This window comes from Myotis daubentonii, chromosome 5 (genome assembly GCF_963259705.1).
Source record: "Myotis daubentonii chromosome 5, mMyoDau2.1, whole genome shotgun sequence".
NCBI lineage: Eukaryota > Metazoa > Chordata > Mammalia > Chiroptera > Vespertilionidae > Myotis > Myotis daubentonii.
The window spans coordinates 43,024,294-43,041,146 of record NC_081844.1 but is presented as its reverse complement, the minus strand read 5'-3'; the positions used below and the strand labels follow the sequence as shown (position 1 = coordinate 43,041,146).

At 42.0% G+C, this 16,853-nt stretch overlaps 1 protein-coding gene across 7 annotated transcripts in view; it reads right to left on the bottom strand.

Moving 5' to 3' along the window:
* Positions 1 to 16,853, bottom strand: part of SH3RF1 (SH3 domain containing ring finger 1) — a 168,586-nt gene that overhangs the window by 51,874 nt on the left and 99,859 nt on the right. For 6 of the 7 annotated variants that reach the window (XM_059697664.1, XM_059697661.1, XM_059697668.1 and 3 more), the window contains 2 exons: positions 12,767 to 13,042; positions 11,847 to 11,942 (listed from right to left, as the gene is read on the bottom strand). In XM_059697664.1, coding sequence (XP_059553647.1) covers positions 11,847 to 11,942; positions 12,767 to 13,042 — 372 coding nt within the window. Of the gene's footprint in view, positions 1 to 11,846; positions 11,943 to 12,766; positions 13,043 to 15,924; positions 16,003 to 16,853 lie in introns of those variants that run through there. The other variant, XM_059697667.1, reaches the window with a different exon arrangement.

The window sequence follows — 16,853 nt, the reverse complement described above, 5'->3', positions numbered from 1 at the left end:
AATAGATCCAAAAGCCTCCCTCAGGTAGCAACTCCATTTAGGCCTCTGCAAACACTTGTTGAATGAATAAAAATGTTGGTGTCTTAACACTAACAAGGGAAGAAAGGGCTGCCTCCCAGACCAGCCCTGTCCAGTTGGAGTGTAATATGAGTCACATGCATAGTTTTAAGTTTTCTAATAGCCACGTTTTTCAAAGATAAAAAGAAACAGGTAAAATGAATTTTCATAATGTATTTTATTTAACCCAGCATATCCAGATATTACCACTTCACCATGTAATCATTATTCAGACAGTCACATTCTTTTTTTTTTTTTTTTTGGTATCGAGTTTTTGCAGCCCAGTGTGCACTGCATCCTTACATCACATCTCAATCTGGACCAGGCACATTGCAAGTGCTTGATGGCCCTACATATCGGACAGCACAGATCGATACCTCAGGAGCTCGAGGCGGGAGTGGAGCTGCACCCAAGGTGGCCAGATACAGAGGCCCACTAAGCACAACGATCTGGTGAACACACAGTGTGGACAAAAAGGGGCCACATACTAAACCTGACAAGCTCAGGGAGGCCTCCATGGAAGGCCCTACAAACTCAAGAGGCCGAAAATAACCACCTAGGATGAAAATTCCTAACTAAAAGCAGGGCATGGTGGGTAGTCACAACCTAGGCCTGTAACTTCCTTGACAAAGGTCAAGCTTTACCCTAAGTGAGTCTGTTGATTGCCTTTCTGCATTTACAATAACACACCCTTGGAGTGTCAGAGCAATCCCCTTTTTCTGGACCCCTCCGGGTGCAACTTCACACTAGGGCAGAAGAACACAGCCCCTCATTACGATCTTGTTCCCTGAGAACCATCTCTGTGTGCTGTAAATGTTAATTATTAACTATCCTTACCCACCGATGTAAAAGAAGTACCTCTCTGCTTTACTCTTTACTCTTTACCCAGTCCCAGAGACTTCCCTGCTTTGCTTTCTCCTACTCACTAGTCTACCACCAGTGAATTTCATGCAACCCTCCTATGTCTCCTCCTTCGATTCTAATGTATAAAATAAGCTGCAAAACTGCCATTCTCTAGAGCACTTCCTCAATCCATTGAGATTTTGCTTCCCTGCAATGGTCAGTTTGGCTCACATAAACGCAAAGAAATTTTCTACAGGTTTAGGCCTTTCTTACATCAACCAAAGGATGACTGAATCGACGCCCCTGACTTCCCAGGGCCCACATTTCTGAAGCCTCCTGAGCCCTGAAACATCTCACTAGCAATGCCAACAAGGTCACTCCTTTCGCAATAGGGCAGTGAGGAGCACAGGCCCACAACATACCCCATAGGACATCCTGCCCAGGGAAAAGATTTTCAAAGTAACCTTCTCCCTGCCCTACTAGATAAGGAAGAGGAAACATCTCCTCAGTTGGCCCTGGGCTGTTAAAAAATAAATTTATTTATTAATAAATAAATAAATAAATATGTGGGCTTGGGTGGGAGGACTGAGATAGTGGGAAGATAGTGGGAAACATTCCTGGACTAGTTGGACTAGATCAGCCCCCGTGTCCTCATCAGCTCCAGATAATGCCAGAATGTGTCGCCCCCCACCCCCCAACCCCCAAGTTTCTGACTTTGAAATGTAAGGGACGATGGGAGGGTGCGTTTCATGGACAGCCTAAAAAGAACTTTAGCTTAGAGAGCTGAATAAAGAGCTGCCACAGAAAGACCACAGGAAAAGCTTGGAACTCGAAAGGTCTAGACTGGAGTCAGGTCTCTGCCTGCACTGGCTGAGCAATAGGGGGCGAACCATTTAAATTCGGTGGCTTCCGTTTCCTCGGCTGTACACAATGGGGAAGGTGGTATCAGTTCTGCATACTCCAAGCAGAAGTGAGAACAGCTGAAAGGGCTAGGTCAGTGGCCTGCAAACTGGCTCGCGAGCCACATGCGGCTCTTTGGCCCCTTGAGTGTGGCTCTTCCACAAAATACCGGCTCTTCCACAAAATACCGACTTCTGCGCCTGGGCCACGAAGTTTCAATCGCACTGTATGTGCACGCCCGCATGTGGTATTTTATGGAAGAGCCACACTGAAGGGGCCAAAGAGCCGCATGTGGCTCGCGAGCTGCGGTTTGCCGGCCACGGGGCTAGGTGAATGGAAGCTATTCACACTACTCACTGAGGGGTGCCAGCCAGCCCTTCCTTTGCTCTGTTGCCTTGGGTAAGTCACATTATCTTGTGTGTCTCACAATTATCATATGTAACATGAAGTTGGACTTAATGATCTGTCAGGTTTTATGCCTACGTAAAATACAAATAACTCTTCTCAACCCCAAACAAAATTACTCTGAATCAAACCCAATGGAGCCTTTCACTCATCCAAACGTTGTGTGACTATTGTAAGCTCGCCGTAGTAATGGGTGGGGGAAACAGAGAAACAGCCCCCTGAGAAAAAGAGGACCCAGGAAACAGCACCATGGCTTTCTAACATAAAGGAAAGGAGGTGCAAATTTCGTGTCAGCAGAGCTTGAGCAGGGGAGGTCAGTGACTGAAGAAGGCAAGAGAGAGACCAACAGGGAGTGGTGGACACCATGGTGAACTCAGGGGTGTCTGCCCTCTCTCAGGGGGCAGCTGCTTGCCAGTATCCATTGATTTTTGTTTGTTTTTAAAGGAAAGGTGGGAATTTAGGCCTGTGTAAAATCTGACTTTTCTATCTTTACAACTAAATAAAACAGAACCACGCTGCAAGCCAAGCATAAAAGTCATGTGGGGTCATACAAGTTAGTGTTCTCTGACTTAGGGAGAAAAATGTAGATCATAGAGCAGGGACAGGAGGAAAAGCAAAAGGCACAGAACTCTCAGGCTATGGAAAGACCTTGCAAAGTTTCCCAGACCAACCATCGAGCCAATGCCCCAGAAATAAAAACGGCAGAGTTTGAGGGAGACTTAGAATGGTGGTCACAATGGTTCAATTTTATAGGGACAAGAGAGGGAGGGAGGGAGGAAGGGTAAAAGAGAAAGAAAGAGGTAGATGTCACTGGGGGATAAAAGAACAAAAGAGCTAAGAAAAGGCATCGAGGTGGCGGGCAGGAGGGCAATTTCAGGAACTCGAGGGGCCAAAGGCTTAACTGTAGGGAGTAAGAAAGCAGAGGCAGTGAGCGAGTATAAATGATTCTTGTGAAGATTTTGGCAGAGAAAGGAAGGAAAGAGATAGTTTCATAACTGAAGGGGAATGCAGTCAAAGAATATTATATATATATATAAATGATGTGACCAAGCTGCTGATGATGAAAGACCCAGGAGGAAGGAGGTGGCAACTGCAAAGGAAAAGAAAGACTTCATCCACCAGGATGAGAGGGAGGCTATGAACAGAAAAGATGTCAAGAAAGAGGAAAAGCTCTCCCCTGAAAGTTGAGGTTAAGAGGCAGTAATACTTAGTAATACTTAATAAATAAGTAATGTTACTTCTGAAGTAACAGATAGACCTACAATCTAATTATATTGCTGAGGAGACAGACTGATGAATAATTTAAAATTCTGACTCAGTTCAGTTCAATGCTCACTGGATCTGACAATACACCAGCTTTTCTGTATGCTTTTTCCTGTTTGGTATTTGTTCATCAAATGCACACCATAAATAAGAAATGTCTATAAACCAAAAAGATACATTCCGTGGACACAATTCATTGTCAGGGACCTCATTGCCAGGTGTAGGAATACTACAGAAGAAATATACATATATCCCAGGAGGTTAAGAATATGGAATTGTCCTTAAATTCTAAGTAACACTTTGCCAATGTAAAGTGACCCACTGACAGAAATTCCATAGTGATGTGTAAATGGTTAATAAATCAGTGAATAATCGTCCCCCTGCACTGATACCTAAAGTAAGAGTGAGTGTGTGTGTGTGTGTGTGTGTGTGCGCGCGCGCGTGCACACGCGAGCACGCATGTGAGATGTAAAGGGCATGGAGGGAAGGGGGATCACCCAGAAGGAATTTGGCACAGAAAGAGAATGCTTTGAGTATTGACCATAATGACTTCGTACTTTTGTTTAAAATCTTCCTTCTTCTCAGCATATAGACAAATTTTTGCTCCATACATATGGAAACCTAATAGGTACATTGCCACGAACCTCTATAATTGAAGGCAATGTCATTTTATAACACTTAGGAAAGTTTTTCCGGAAACACATTCTATTTCATTACTGAGAAATTGGTTCCCCATTGGTTTAATAATCAAGACACTTTGTCTGTTCATGTTATTGTATGTCACATGTGCACACAAGAGTGCAGAACAGCACAAGACTGCCACTCAGTCTTCTTCACAGGGTACAGACATGGCTGAACACTTGGTTAATTCAAGTGAACCGCCTCTGCTTCTTAAAACCTTAGTTACTAACAAAACTGAGGATGGATATAGCAACATAATTAACATTTTAAAATAAATAATAAAATTTAAAATATTAAGGTTTTAAATTAGTTATTTTCCTCTTTTAAAAAAAACCTCAGATATTTGAAATTGTTGAGTAATGAATCATTTGTGAAAATTAACCTCTTTTTTTTTGGTGTCCCTAGGTGGGCACAAACCAAAATAAACCTTTTATGCATTAGAATTTGAAAATCTGTCATTATTCTTGATGAAAAACCAAAATGTGCTCCACACTTCTTAAGGAATCTTTATAAAAATAGTGATCCTGTACCAACATTCAAAAGACTAAAAGATGCATGTGCTCTGAGGCTGGTGCAGGAGCCCAGAGCAATGATGGACAGACAGACACCATGATTCACTTCTCAATTACTGGGCGTGTACTCCCAGACAAGTCACTTAACTTGTTTAAACAATGGGGCGGGGGGTTGGAGATTAACCATATTATGGTTTAGCTACTAGAATGCTTATTACATGGTCATAACAACTGATGGTTAGCAGTACTATAATAATGTATAGAAAGGCAAAATCACGTGTGTCGTATCATTAAAGCACAAGGAAAAAGAATGAAAGGATATTTAAGAAAATTATATGTGATGGGACTAAAGGTTATTTACTTTCTTTCCAACTTTTCTGGAATGTGGTTATATTACAGAAATAAATGACTTAAAATATTTTTATGTAAGATTTGGCTTTCAAGGAACACAGGAAAACACCAAATCATCTCCACACAGAACTATACTCTTGGCATGTGCCACGTGTATAATAAGAATGGTACAAACTGAGCATTCTGCGGACGCGTGCAGCCAGGGGACAGTGGTTCCGTTCCGTTGATGCATATGAGAATTAGGGAAGAAAGGCTTCCGAAGGAAGAAGAGTCTTCATTGGAAGCTGGAGAAAAAGTTGAGCTTTCCACAGGTACAGGTACAAAGAAATACCCCAGGTGAGCTGTACAGGCAGCAATTCCAAGGTATCTGTTTTCCACGAATGATCAGCAGACCAACTTAGCTGGGGCTCTTGGCATGTGTAGGGGAAAAGGGGCAGGCTAAAGAATTTGAGGACTCCTTGGGGAGTCATTGAGGACATTAGACACCGCTTGGTCATTATCCCCGGCCTCTGATTAAGGCTCTACAGGAGACCTGCATTTTTATGTTCTCTAAAAACTACCCAGAGGACCGGAAACGGTCCATTCATGCGGTGAGAACTCAATAAACATGGACTGATCTTTAGACTCTCAGCTCCCTGAAGTTTTCCTAATGGAAAACAAAAGGAAACTCTAAATTAGTAAGAGGCTGCTGAAGAACAGCTAGAGCATAAACTGCCCTGAATAAAGTTCCTTACCTTAATTTAAAGGACTCCTTTTCAGACAGAGCCTAGCCAGGTTGCCTCTAGCTATATAGACTAAGCAGTTGTTCTTGGGAGTCCGGAGACCTGCCTTTGCCCCTAGAAATTCAGGAGTCCGTGCTCATTTTCCTTCTGTCGTTGTGGCAGAACAGAAGGCAACAATTACTTGTATCAAGCTGGTAACATTCAGAAGACATGAAAACCTGCACCATGGGACAGAGCCCACAGCACTAAAAAAAAATAAAGTAAAAATGCTGCTTCAAAGTGAATAGTGAATCAGAATGAAAGATGAACACCTGGTGCTAAGCAACAGAATAATTCTCCCTTACTGAGTTCTTAACAATATCTCTAACCTTCACTTAGAAAAACTAATTTACTTCAGAATTGAAGGAGAAAGTTAGAGTGACAAGCAACACAGTAATTCAGCCTTTCCGGCAATTTTTCTAAATTGCTTTTATAAAAATTAATTTGCCTCAGAAATGAAGGGGGGATATGGATGCTGAGTCATATAATAATTCTGTCTTTCCAAATCCCCCCCCCCAAAAAAAATCCGTTAATAAGAATGATTCCAATCAATTGAACATTCACTATTTTTTTTAATGGTAACTCTATGTTTAACCTTTTAAAGAACTGCCAAATTATCTTCCAAAGTGACTGCACTATTTCACAGTTCCACCAGCAATGGATGAGGTGAACATGTAACTTTTTAATTTTAAAGGGAAAAAGAATACATTCAAAATACAAATGACAGAATCTTATTGTTCTGTCACTTCTGATCATGAAATCAAAGACTGATTTGGGCCTTCTGCTCTCATTATTTTCTAGAGCAAAGGTTTTACATTCAGAAATAAAAGATAACATTGCTATTCGCAGCTCCTCCGAGGGTCACCTTGGCAACTTCACACTATGCACCCAAACCTCCGTTCTTCCTTGGAACACAGACGATATTTCCCAATTCCCTAACTCCCCAGGAGAGGAAGCGGCAGTCTGCCCCTTAAGGCCCCCACACGGGATTTTCCATTAAGACAGATGACACTCATTCTATTCCTAGCCATAGGAAGGTCCTCTGAGATTTGCTTTTGGGTTGGTTCCAAAAGTTGAAACCAACAAACAATACCTCCAACTGTACACATTAAACATGTGCAGTTTATTCTATAACCGAAGGAATAATCTCAGGCAGGTGGCAATTCATCTCAGAAAGTATTAGGGAATCTTCTCTATCTATAATAATAAAAGCATAATATGCCAATTAGACTGGACGGCCTTCCGGATGAAGCTGGGGCTGCGAGAGAAGCCAGTGCCAGCAGCCAGGGGGAAGGAAGGCCTACTCTTGCACGAATTCCGTGCATCGGGCCTCTAGTATTAGAGATAAAAGATAGAGGCTCCATGATCTAATCTCCAGAGTATCCAAAATAATTCACCATTATCTTAGTCTGGAAAAATTCTAAATTTGGTATAACCAAACACTCACCCAGCTTCATTTTAAAAAGATCTCAGTAAGGTTACACAAGACACCTTCCAAAATAGCAGGAAGATAAACCAACGATAAAATATATGCTTAGATAATAATGCCAAAAAAAGTATAAAAGTTGGCAACATCTAAAAACCAGTTCATTTTTGGTTTTGGTTCAAAAGGTTCTCAGGTTGCTCATTCATTCATTCAACCAATACTTTCTGAGAGCCTACTAGGGGCAGGTGCTATACCAGAACCTCAGGAGACCAAGGTAAACCAGAAAGACAAGATGCTGGCCCTCAGGACTTCACATGCTAATAGGGGCCTAGAATACTGGGAGACAGTAACCACATTAACAAATAACTTGAAAAAGTTACAGAGAATAAAAAGTGCTATGAAGGAGTAACACTAACACGGATGATAATTATAGTTATCACATACTCAGCTCGTACCAGGTGCCAGGCACTGTGTATAACTACCATTGGAATTAGCTCACTCTACGAAGGGGTTCTATTATTTCACAAATGAGGAGACCAGGCCCAAAGTCCCTCAGACAATCAGTGGCAGAGTCAAGACTTGAATCTCAGCCACCTGGGCTCAGAGTCCAAGTTTTCTCCCCCATGATTACACCACCTTGTGTGTGAAGCACAGCAAATGGAAGAGGAAGAACTACTTTAGATAAGGTGGCGAGGGGAAGCCTGTCAGAAGTGACATTTGAGCAGAGGTCTACAGAACAAGACATGGAGCCCTTCTTTCTGGCAGTAACTAAAGACTAAGAGTACTTGACTATTAGGCCACGCCTACTTTATGCCCTACGCACATAAGGAACGCTTATTTTTATATTACATCTACAGCAGAGGAGCAAGTTGCTAATTTTTTTTTTAAACTGGGCAAGTGGTATTTTAAACAAATGACTAGGAATCAAAGTAAAATGATAATTTTAATGAAAATGTATGTTTGCTATAAGCCTACAATACACAATCGTGTTTGAAAAACCGTCCATAATCCGATGTTTAGCACTTACTTCGTTCAAACCTTCTGCTTGCTAAGAATCATGTCATCCTTGCCCAAGTGACTGCTAACCTTGCATGAGTCAGCTCCAAATTAATGAGGGGGTTAAAATCTTTCTATTCTATTTAGTAGAACACTGGTATTTTTGAACAAAGAAAGAAGCAAGATGCTAAATTCTTTTTTAAAAACTGTATTTAGTTCCTGACAAATATACTTTCTTATACATATCCTGGCAGGGTGTCTTCAAGAATTCCCTGGGTTTCCCCAAGAAACTCTTACCTCTCACCATTTCCAACCTGCTCAAATCTAGGAAGCTCCGGTCTTAACAGACTGGAATCCACAACCTCTGGGACTTCGGTGGAGAGAGGTCTGAGGCACACGTTTCCAGGAGGGAAGAGAGGATGTGAGAACAGCAAGAGAACACTATCTTAAGAATTTAAACAAAGGCTCCCAGGGACAGAATGTGAAGCCATTTATACAGCCATTCTTGCCCCTACTCAATGCCCCCAGCCAAGTTTCTCTTAAAGAATTCTGTACTTCAATAACAGGCCATCTGTTTGCAACTCGCGCTATCACTACCACCTATTACCTATCCTAACACAGGTAGAGACCACAGTTCACACTTGAGGGAGAAGAGAGAAAAGACAGTTGAAGATAAGAAGGGAGGGCCAACTAGTCCAGGAATGTTTCCCACTATCTCAGTCCTCCCACCCAATTCTCTCTACCTATCTCTAATGCTTAGCTCCTTTCAAATTACCCCACTCCTTAATCCCACAGCTGAACCTACTCCAGGTCCAGAATCCTACCCCCAGGCCCATCCTGTTTAGTTTTTGACACATGCAAGTTCCTTGGGCCTTTCCATTACCAAAGCCAACTGAGGAATTGGGGTGGTGGGGGAGGTCCCAGCTTCTGCTGACAAGCCTATGGCAAATGAAGACATTCCTCTGGAAACTCGGAATTCAGTTCTGAACTCATTTCCCTCATTATACGTGGTGGTGAGAGTCTTTTATTTGATCATGACTACACTCTGGCATACTCTGAGTCACAGTCTGATCTGAGCTCCAAACCACTGTGCATAAGACATAGCAGTGCCAGACCCTTTGAGGTATATTATCTCATTTGATCTTCTCAAAACATCTGGTGGGAGGTGGGGTGGGGGTGGGGGGGTCAGTGTTTGGCAGCACAGTGAAAAAAGCAAAAGGAGCTAATACTGATGGAGACTTAAATGTATGTTTACAAGATCTAAAGAAAATAATTCACAAATGAATTTTTCTAACATAACCTGTTTTTATACGGGGAATGGTCTGGGCCCTGAAGTGGTTTACAGAGCAAAAGAAAAAGCATTATTCAGAAAAAAGCCCCAAGTTTGATTCCTAGAGTTGGCTTAGCTCTGAGATTGCCTCGTAAGATCATCTCAACTTTACTTAAATGGTTGAATTTCAGTAGGTCGCTATTGAAATGTTCTCCCCTGTATTAGCAAAAAGGCTAAGCCAGGTGTCACTCATCCGCACATGCTTCCCTCCCCACCAGAAACTTCCATCTGATGGCCTGACATCAAAGAAACAGCCAGAGTCTCTGAGAGATGGATGATTTGTTTACTTGGTCTCAACTGGCAAAATTCTGGTTCAAATGAGGGAAAACGCTCATTTGAAAGAAAAGAGGCAGAAGAAAAGAATGAAAATCCTTTCCACTTGGGCAGCAGTTTCTCTTTCCAACTTAAGACAGAGTAAATATAAATAATCCAATGCCTCGAGTGACTCTGGACTTCCCCTGGGTGGATCTTTATGCCTCTCTGAGCAATTCTACACCCGTCCAATAACAAAAGCATAGCAATCCTTTTTCCTGCATCACACACCAAGTACTGGCATGCAATACTGATAATACCTAACAAGTAAAGACAGGCTTTCCTTGCGAAGCTTGTGCTTACCCATGCTCTTCAATGTAACTATTCGAATTCTTGGAAATCGTTGTCATTTTCCATGACCCAGAGTCAGAATATGTAAATAATATACAGGAAGGAATGACTGACAGTTAAGAATTGTTTTTGGTGTTTACTTTCAAAGGAGGAAAAAAAATATTTCAATAAACAAGACTATCTGAAGGGTATGGATCAAGTTCAAGGCTCGTAGATGGTCTGAATTACTTTTCCAACTGATTTTTCATGGGAACTTTGGCAATATCACACTATCTGTGGGGGAAACTGAGTGTCATTTTAGCTTTGAAAATCATGCCAAAACAAATGCCTCATATAAAAAGATGGGAAAATAAGTGATAGTGGTTTTTCTTTTTTATATGCTTTGATATCTTAAATAACAGAATCGCATTCAGTTCCCTAAGCAATCAGTGCTCTTACTTTTTGGCTTTTGCACATGCTGGTCTGCCTGCATGAATGTTCTTCCTGCCATAAAAATTCATCTTTTCCATTTCTCTTGGTTAACCCCCTTTTATCCATCACACAGATACCCACTAAGAACTCACTCTTCCAGAAGCCTTCTGTGACCTCAGCTAACTTTGTGTCGTTGGTTGGGCTGTGTTTCATTCTTTGAGGCTGCCTTCAATTTTGTTTTCAGCAAAAAATTATTTCGCCTAAAGGACATGACAGTGTATGTACATCATGTAATGAAGGCTTATTGTAAATTGCAACTTCCTGGTTCATTTTTAATTCGTGTTATTCCTTAAAATAATGCAACCATGTGATTTTAGACATATTCTCTAAAAAGACTTCACTTCATCAGATTGGCCATCCATAACCTTTCCGAATAAGGCTGATTAAAAAAGGGGACGAAGGGAAAAGCTGCTCCTGGGATGGAAGAGAAATTCATTCATTCATTCACTTGAAGTTTACTGGAGGCCTATTCTGAAAATCACTATTCTCATTCCGATGATGTGGCAGATAATAAAGGTAAACAAATAACCAGACACATTCATCTTCCACCTTACTCGGGAACGTTATCAACCCTCCGAACCAGAAGCTGGCAAAGGGGATAGAATACCTGGAAACAGCATAGGAAGCACACAGTGAGGTTTCACAAGACACAGGAGGCTTTCAGCAGGGGCACAAAGTGAAGGGTTTCAAATATTTCAGTCTCATAATCTCCTGTTATTGTAGTACAGGAGGGAGGAATTCTTCCTAATCCATCCGGTGATCTGGAACAGGGCATTCCCAGTGCTCTGTGTTGTGAGGACATTATTATTATTATTTTAATCCTCACCCAAGGATGTTTCTATTGATCTTAGTGAGGGCGGAAGAAAGAGAGAAACATCAATCAATTGCCATACTGACCCCTTCTGGGGATCAAACCCACAACCTAGGTATGTGTCCTAACCAGGAATTGAATCTAAAACCTTTTGGTGTACAGGATGATACTCCTACTAACTGAGCACCCTGCCAGGACAAGGACATTATTTTTTTAAAAAAAAAACCAACTAAGTTTTTGTCTCCCCCAATCAAAGTTTTACTGATATAAAATTAGCATACAACACTGTATTTTTTCAGGTATGCAACACAACGATTTAATATATGTCTATATTGCAAAATGATTATTAGGACTTCTTAATACTCCAGTGGCTTGATTAATATTTATTTGCTAAGCTAAATACAAACATGATATACATGTCTACAGATGAACTTACCTCGACATATGAAATTGGAAATATTCCTATTTTGTCTGCCAGCATTCCTTCAGCCCAGTTTTCATCCACTCTGCGGATCACAGTCAGAACATCATCCTAAAGAAACAAGAAACATTAGTCTACCTGACCCCACAAGCTTGTCACTCAATTTATCTTTTCAATAAAGGGACTAAAGTTCTAAGAATACATGAATAAAAACCCTGTGACATGCCTTTAGTACATGAATCCAATGTTTTGATGAACTAAATGGTAACTTTCAGTCAACCTGGTGCCCTTTCTGAAAGCTGTTAAACTAGAACCCCTTCTAACCAGGGGTTGGTTGCTCACTTTGTTTAGATCCACAGATTGCAACCTCTAGTGCTACCCAGCCTCCTGAACCCATGTTTTAGATGGATTCTCAGGCTCTCGTCACTTTCTCTCTGATAATACACCAAATGCCCATTTAAATGCATATCCCACTGTTTTTCTTTACACAAAACACAATATCCTACTTAAAATTCCAAAGCACACAGGGATTATCAATTCAGTTGATATATTCCAGCAAAGAAATTTACATAGAAAATAAGGAAGTAATGCTGTTTCATTTTGTTATTCATAATTTGGTGAATTAAAATCCCTGGTGGCACACATACCCTGTATAGCAACCTAGAATTAAATTTAGGCTCTAAATATGAAAATGATACCACACAGAGCATCAAACAAAATTACCTTTCATATAGAACAACCCAAGCACAGAATTCCTTTGTGTGTGACTTTAAGAAGACTGCTTCCAGGTGTTTTTAAAAGCACAGTGAGTGATACAGTTCACATAACACTATTTTACCTTTTTTTTTTGCAAAATGAAACACGAGCCCTGTTGCTGTGTATCCAGGTACAGGGGACTAATTGGCAAATGGAAAACAATGTCACCCTGACATTACCTTTGCAAATGGGAGGCAATCTTTGTCTGCTTCCTTGTCTTTCACCTCAAAGTCATAAAGTGCTTTGCACTGAGGTGGGGGCTGAGGTAACGGTTTGATAATCTGCACAAAGTTGGTGGGGAAAAATCCATGGATCCCGTTGACTTCCCCGTGGTACCAATTTTCATCCACTTGTCGCCGCAGAATGATGATGTCACCTTTGCTGAATTTAAGGTCTCCAGGCTCTTTCCCTTCGTAGTTGTATAATGCTTTGGCACATGGTAACTGAGGTATACCCTTAAAGAAAGAGATGAGTTTTAATGGAAAAACATCCTCAATGTGTCTGAAAATTTAACTGTGTTATCATTCTTTTCAAGCCAAGGTCAAACCAACATGTTGCCCTCGGAAGAAAATCTCACATAAAAAAAAAAAATTATACATGTGTCTCACCAAAAAAATAACAAACAAACATATGTCACAGTGAAATAAGAAGAGTCGACCACCCATGCACACCCCCTGGGATTTAGGCTTCTGCTCCTAAGTCTCATTTTGTGGGGTATGTTTGGAGTATTTATTTGATACATGGAAATACAACTGCTGAGTCTGGCTCTCTGGTATAAAATTCATAAACTCATTAAAAAAAACAAACAACTCATTGCCTGATAGTAACTACCTTATTCAGCAGGATAAATGATAAGCACTGAGAAGAAAAAATTAAACAGAAGCACAATTCATTCACTTACTGACTGCTCGGAATTTTGGTGGTTAAGAATCAGAGTTTGGCTTTGGGCAAAACTCTCCCAACTGCTTTTAATGTGGACAGTAGGACCTACTGTCTCAAGAACGCTGGTATTTATTGAGGGCCTACTGTGTGCCAGGGCCTGGAATACAACAGTGAGTCAGAAAGCCACAGCTGCTGCCCTCTCAGAGTTTATCGTCTGTGATCACACAGACATACAGTCTTTCACAATCTGCATAGGATCCTTCAACTTGGCGCTTACCTGGTTACAGAGCACCACTGGGTTGATATGCTAATAGTTGAGGTTATAAATGTTATTATTGCATTCTGATTTTAAATGACAGGTTTAAAAATGTCATGTGTGTGCGCGCCAAGGCAACCTAATCATCAAATGGGTTAAATGTGATATTCCCCAATGGCATTGGAGGTGCCCATTCTTGAGCATTAGCTGTCACTTTAAGAAGAGCTCTGGCCTATCTGGGACACTTCTGCCTATCACTGGTTTAAAGACTAAAAGGCAAATCAAACATGTATATCGTAATTCACCGAATGAGATTCCTGGGCTCCTGCTTTTCACGTACGTATTACTTTATTCATTCATCCAGAAAACATGTATCGCAGACAACATGCTAGTGCTGAGAACTGAAAGAGTAATGTGGCTCAGTTCTTATCCTTAAAGGACAAGGTATTAGATAGAATTATAATACAGGGTAGTGAGTGCAATGATAGAGTTATGCTAGGATACGGAATTCAACAACAGAGATATGACAGAGGTGCAGAAAGCACAGGTCAGTGGTTGGTGAAAAGTGAAACACTTCCTGGAGGAAGTGACACCTGAGCCAATTATAGGATACAGAGGAGTCAGCCAGGCAAAGCTGGAGTAGAACGAAAGACAGTGAGGGCACTGCAGGCAGAGAACACAGCCCCAGCAAAGACATGGAGAGTGCTGTGCAGCGGGAATGGGGTTTTATACAGAACACGGGGTTTTACAGAACATGGTGTTCCCGGAAAGGGACTGTGGAATATCAAGTTGGGAGAGGTGGGCAGAGGCTCGATTGTGGAGAGTCTTGAGTGACATGTGAAAGAGCTTCCATTGCCATGTCCCTCGGGCAGTGACAAGCCACTCCCAGGCTGCAGGCACGGCCAGCCATGAGAAGAGCTGTGTGCCAGGCAGATGAGTCTGGCGGCAGGATGGGAAGCGGACAGGAAGTGGGCTGGCAGGCAGACAGCTCTGTGCAAAGCACAGGCCTCGACTAGTTGAAATAGTTTTTAGGTTTCCTCTTTCTAATAAGTAGAGCAAGAGGGAGGATTACTCATGTTGCTACCCTCTCCCTAGCCCCCGCCCCCACAAAACAAAAAACAAAAAACAAACAAAAAAAAGAAACGGATGAGAGTGCTACACCCTGGATGGCAACAAAACTTCGTAATATAGTTTTAAAAAAAAACAACAGTTTGGTTTCTAGTCAGAGATTTAGAGTCTGACCTACTTATAAAAGCCAAACTTTTTTGTTAATTTTGTTTGGCTGAAGGGGACCAGCCAATTCTTGGATCTGAACATGCTATTGGCAGGCGTCTTGTCTTGGCTTGGCCCGTAGGATGTTGTGTTTGGTTAATGAGAGCTGCTCTGGAGGCCAATGCTCCGGAAGACAGGGGCTGAGCCTTCCAGAAGTCCTGGGACCCTCATGTGCCCCTCTGACTTCGGGGCCCTGCCTTAAGATCCTGCCCCGAACGGCCTGACTCCTGCTGCCCATCCTTGACCTAATCTTGTAAACAACCCTGCTGCCCCTTTGGCTTCCCCAGAAGGGAAATGCCCATCAGGAACTGGGGTGCTTCACAATCCTGTGAACTTGGGTCACATTCCACTCAAGGTCCAACCTTATGGAAGGATTCTAATCTCTGTCTACTCTCCCGGAGAGACCTCCCTACGCTCTCTTCTTTACTATGTCTTTCTCGAAGTCTGGTTACCACAATTAACAGTGCTTCCCAAGTCAGGTTTGAGGAAATAACAGTAAATAAACACAGCAATAAATATGACAGTGAGAGCCCAGCCAGCATGGCTCAGTGTTTGAGCGTCAACCTATGAACCAGGAGGTCATGGTTCAATTCCCGGTCAGGGTACATGCCCGGGCTGCGGGCTCGATCCCCAGTGGGGGGTGTGCAGGAGGCAGCCTATCAATGATTCTCTCTTATCACTGATGTTTCTTTCTCTCTCCCCCTTCCCCGTCCTCTCCAAAATCAATAAAAATATATTTTTAAAAATATTACTATGAGGGACAGAGCAAGAGTGATTGAGCCAGAGACAGAGCATTGGCAACGACTGCAGTAAACGAATTCTTGCAACATAGCTGATGGGGCCATGATCAGACAGCAAAGGGAACCTTTCGGGAGCCCAAACTCCAGAGCCATATGCCTGGGTTTGAATCCCAGCTCAGCCACTTACAAGCTGTGTGATCTTGAGCGGCTTGACCTTTCTGTGCCTCATTTTCTTCATCTGGGTTGCCATGAGGGTTCAGTGAATGAATGTATGAAAACCACTACAAATGGCCCAGCAGGCAGCAAGTGCTACAAGCGCGAACTATCATCATCATCATCATCATCATCACCCAGAATGAAAAGCCTGTTCGCCAGGGAAACACAGCACCTGAAAGTGCATTTGTCTCCATGCAGCTGAACGCCTTTCTTTTTGGACGAATTCACATAGCAATTACATTTTAATACATATTCACTGTAGAACAATGCAAAGAATGCTCCTCCTAGGAAGTGTTCGGGGTTTCGAAACGTGCACTTCTGAAGCCCACATTTGTTTTCTGAGTGGAATCCATTCATCTTCTGGTTGAACAGAAGAAATTACAAATTCACAGACATGCACCGTTTAATAGGGGATGGCGTTTTAGATGTGGCTGTAGTTCATCTTGACAGGGCTAATGTAAGGCACTGGATGCCTGCATGAATTAATTGAAAATCCTATTACAAACTTGGTGACAAATAACTCTATTCACCATTACGGCCTGTTCTCTCGATTTCCCCCCACCTCAATTAGCTCTTTTTGGCCTGCTCTGCCCAAATCCATGCCAGCCAAACCCATGCACCGAGATTCTGAGTGAGCACTCTTAGAAACCATTCTGAACTGCTCCTTGAGGAGATCTGTAACATTCCAAACTACCCACAGTGTGGTTCTTTGGTGATATGCTGATGTGGGAACTGAAGGAATTTATTCCTTCACAGATCACTTCTACACACCAGTGGCCTCACAGACTTATTAACATTTCCACCTCACAAAAATCTATTAAGTGTTCCTAAAACCATCAATCATGCTTATCACAATGAGCAGCAAGGATAAAACTTATCACAGGGGTACCCATTATGGTT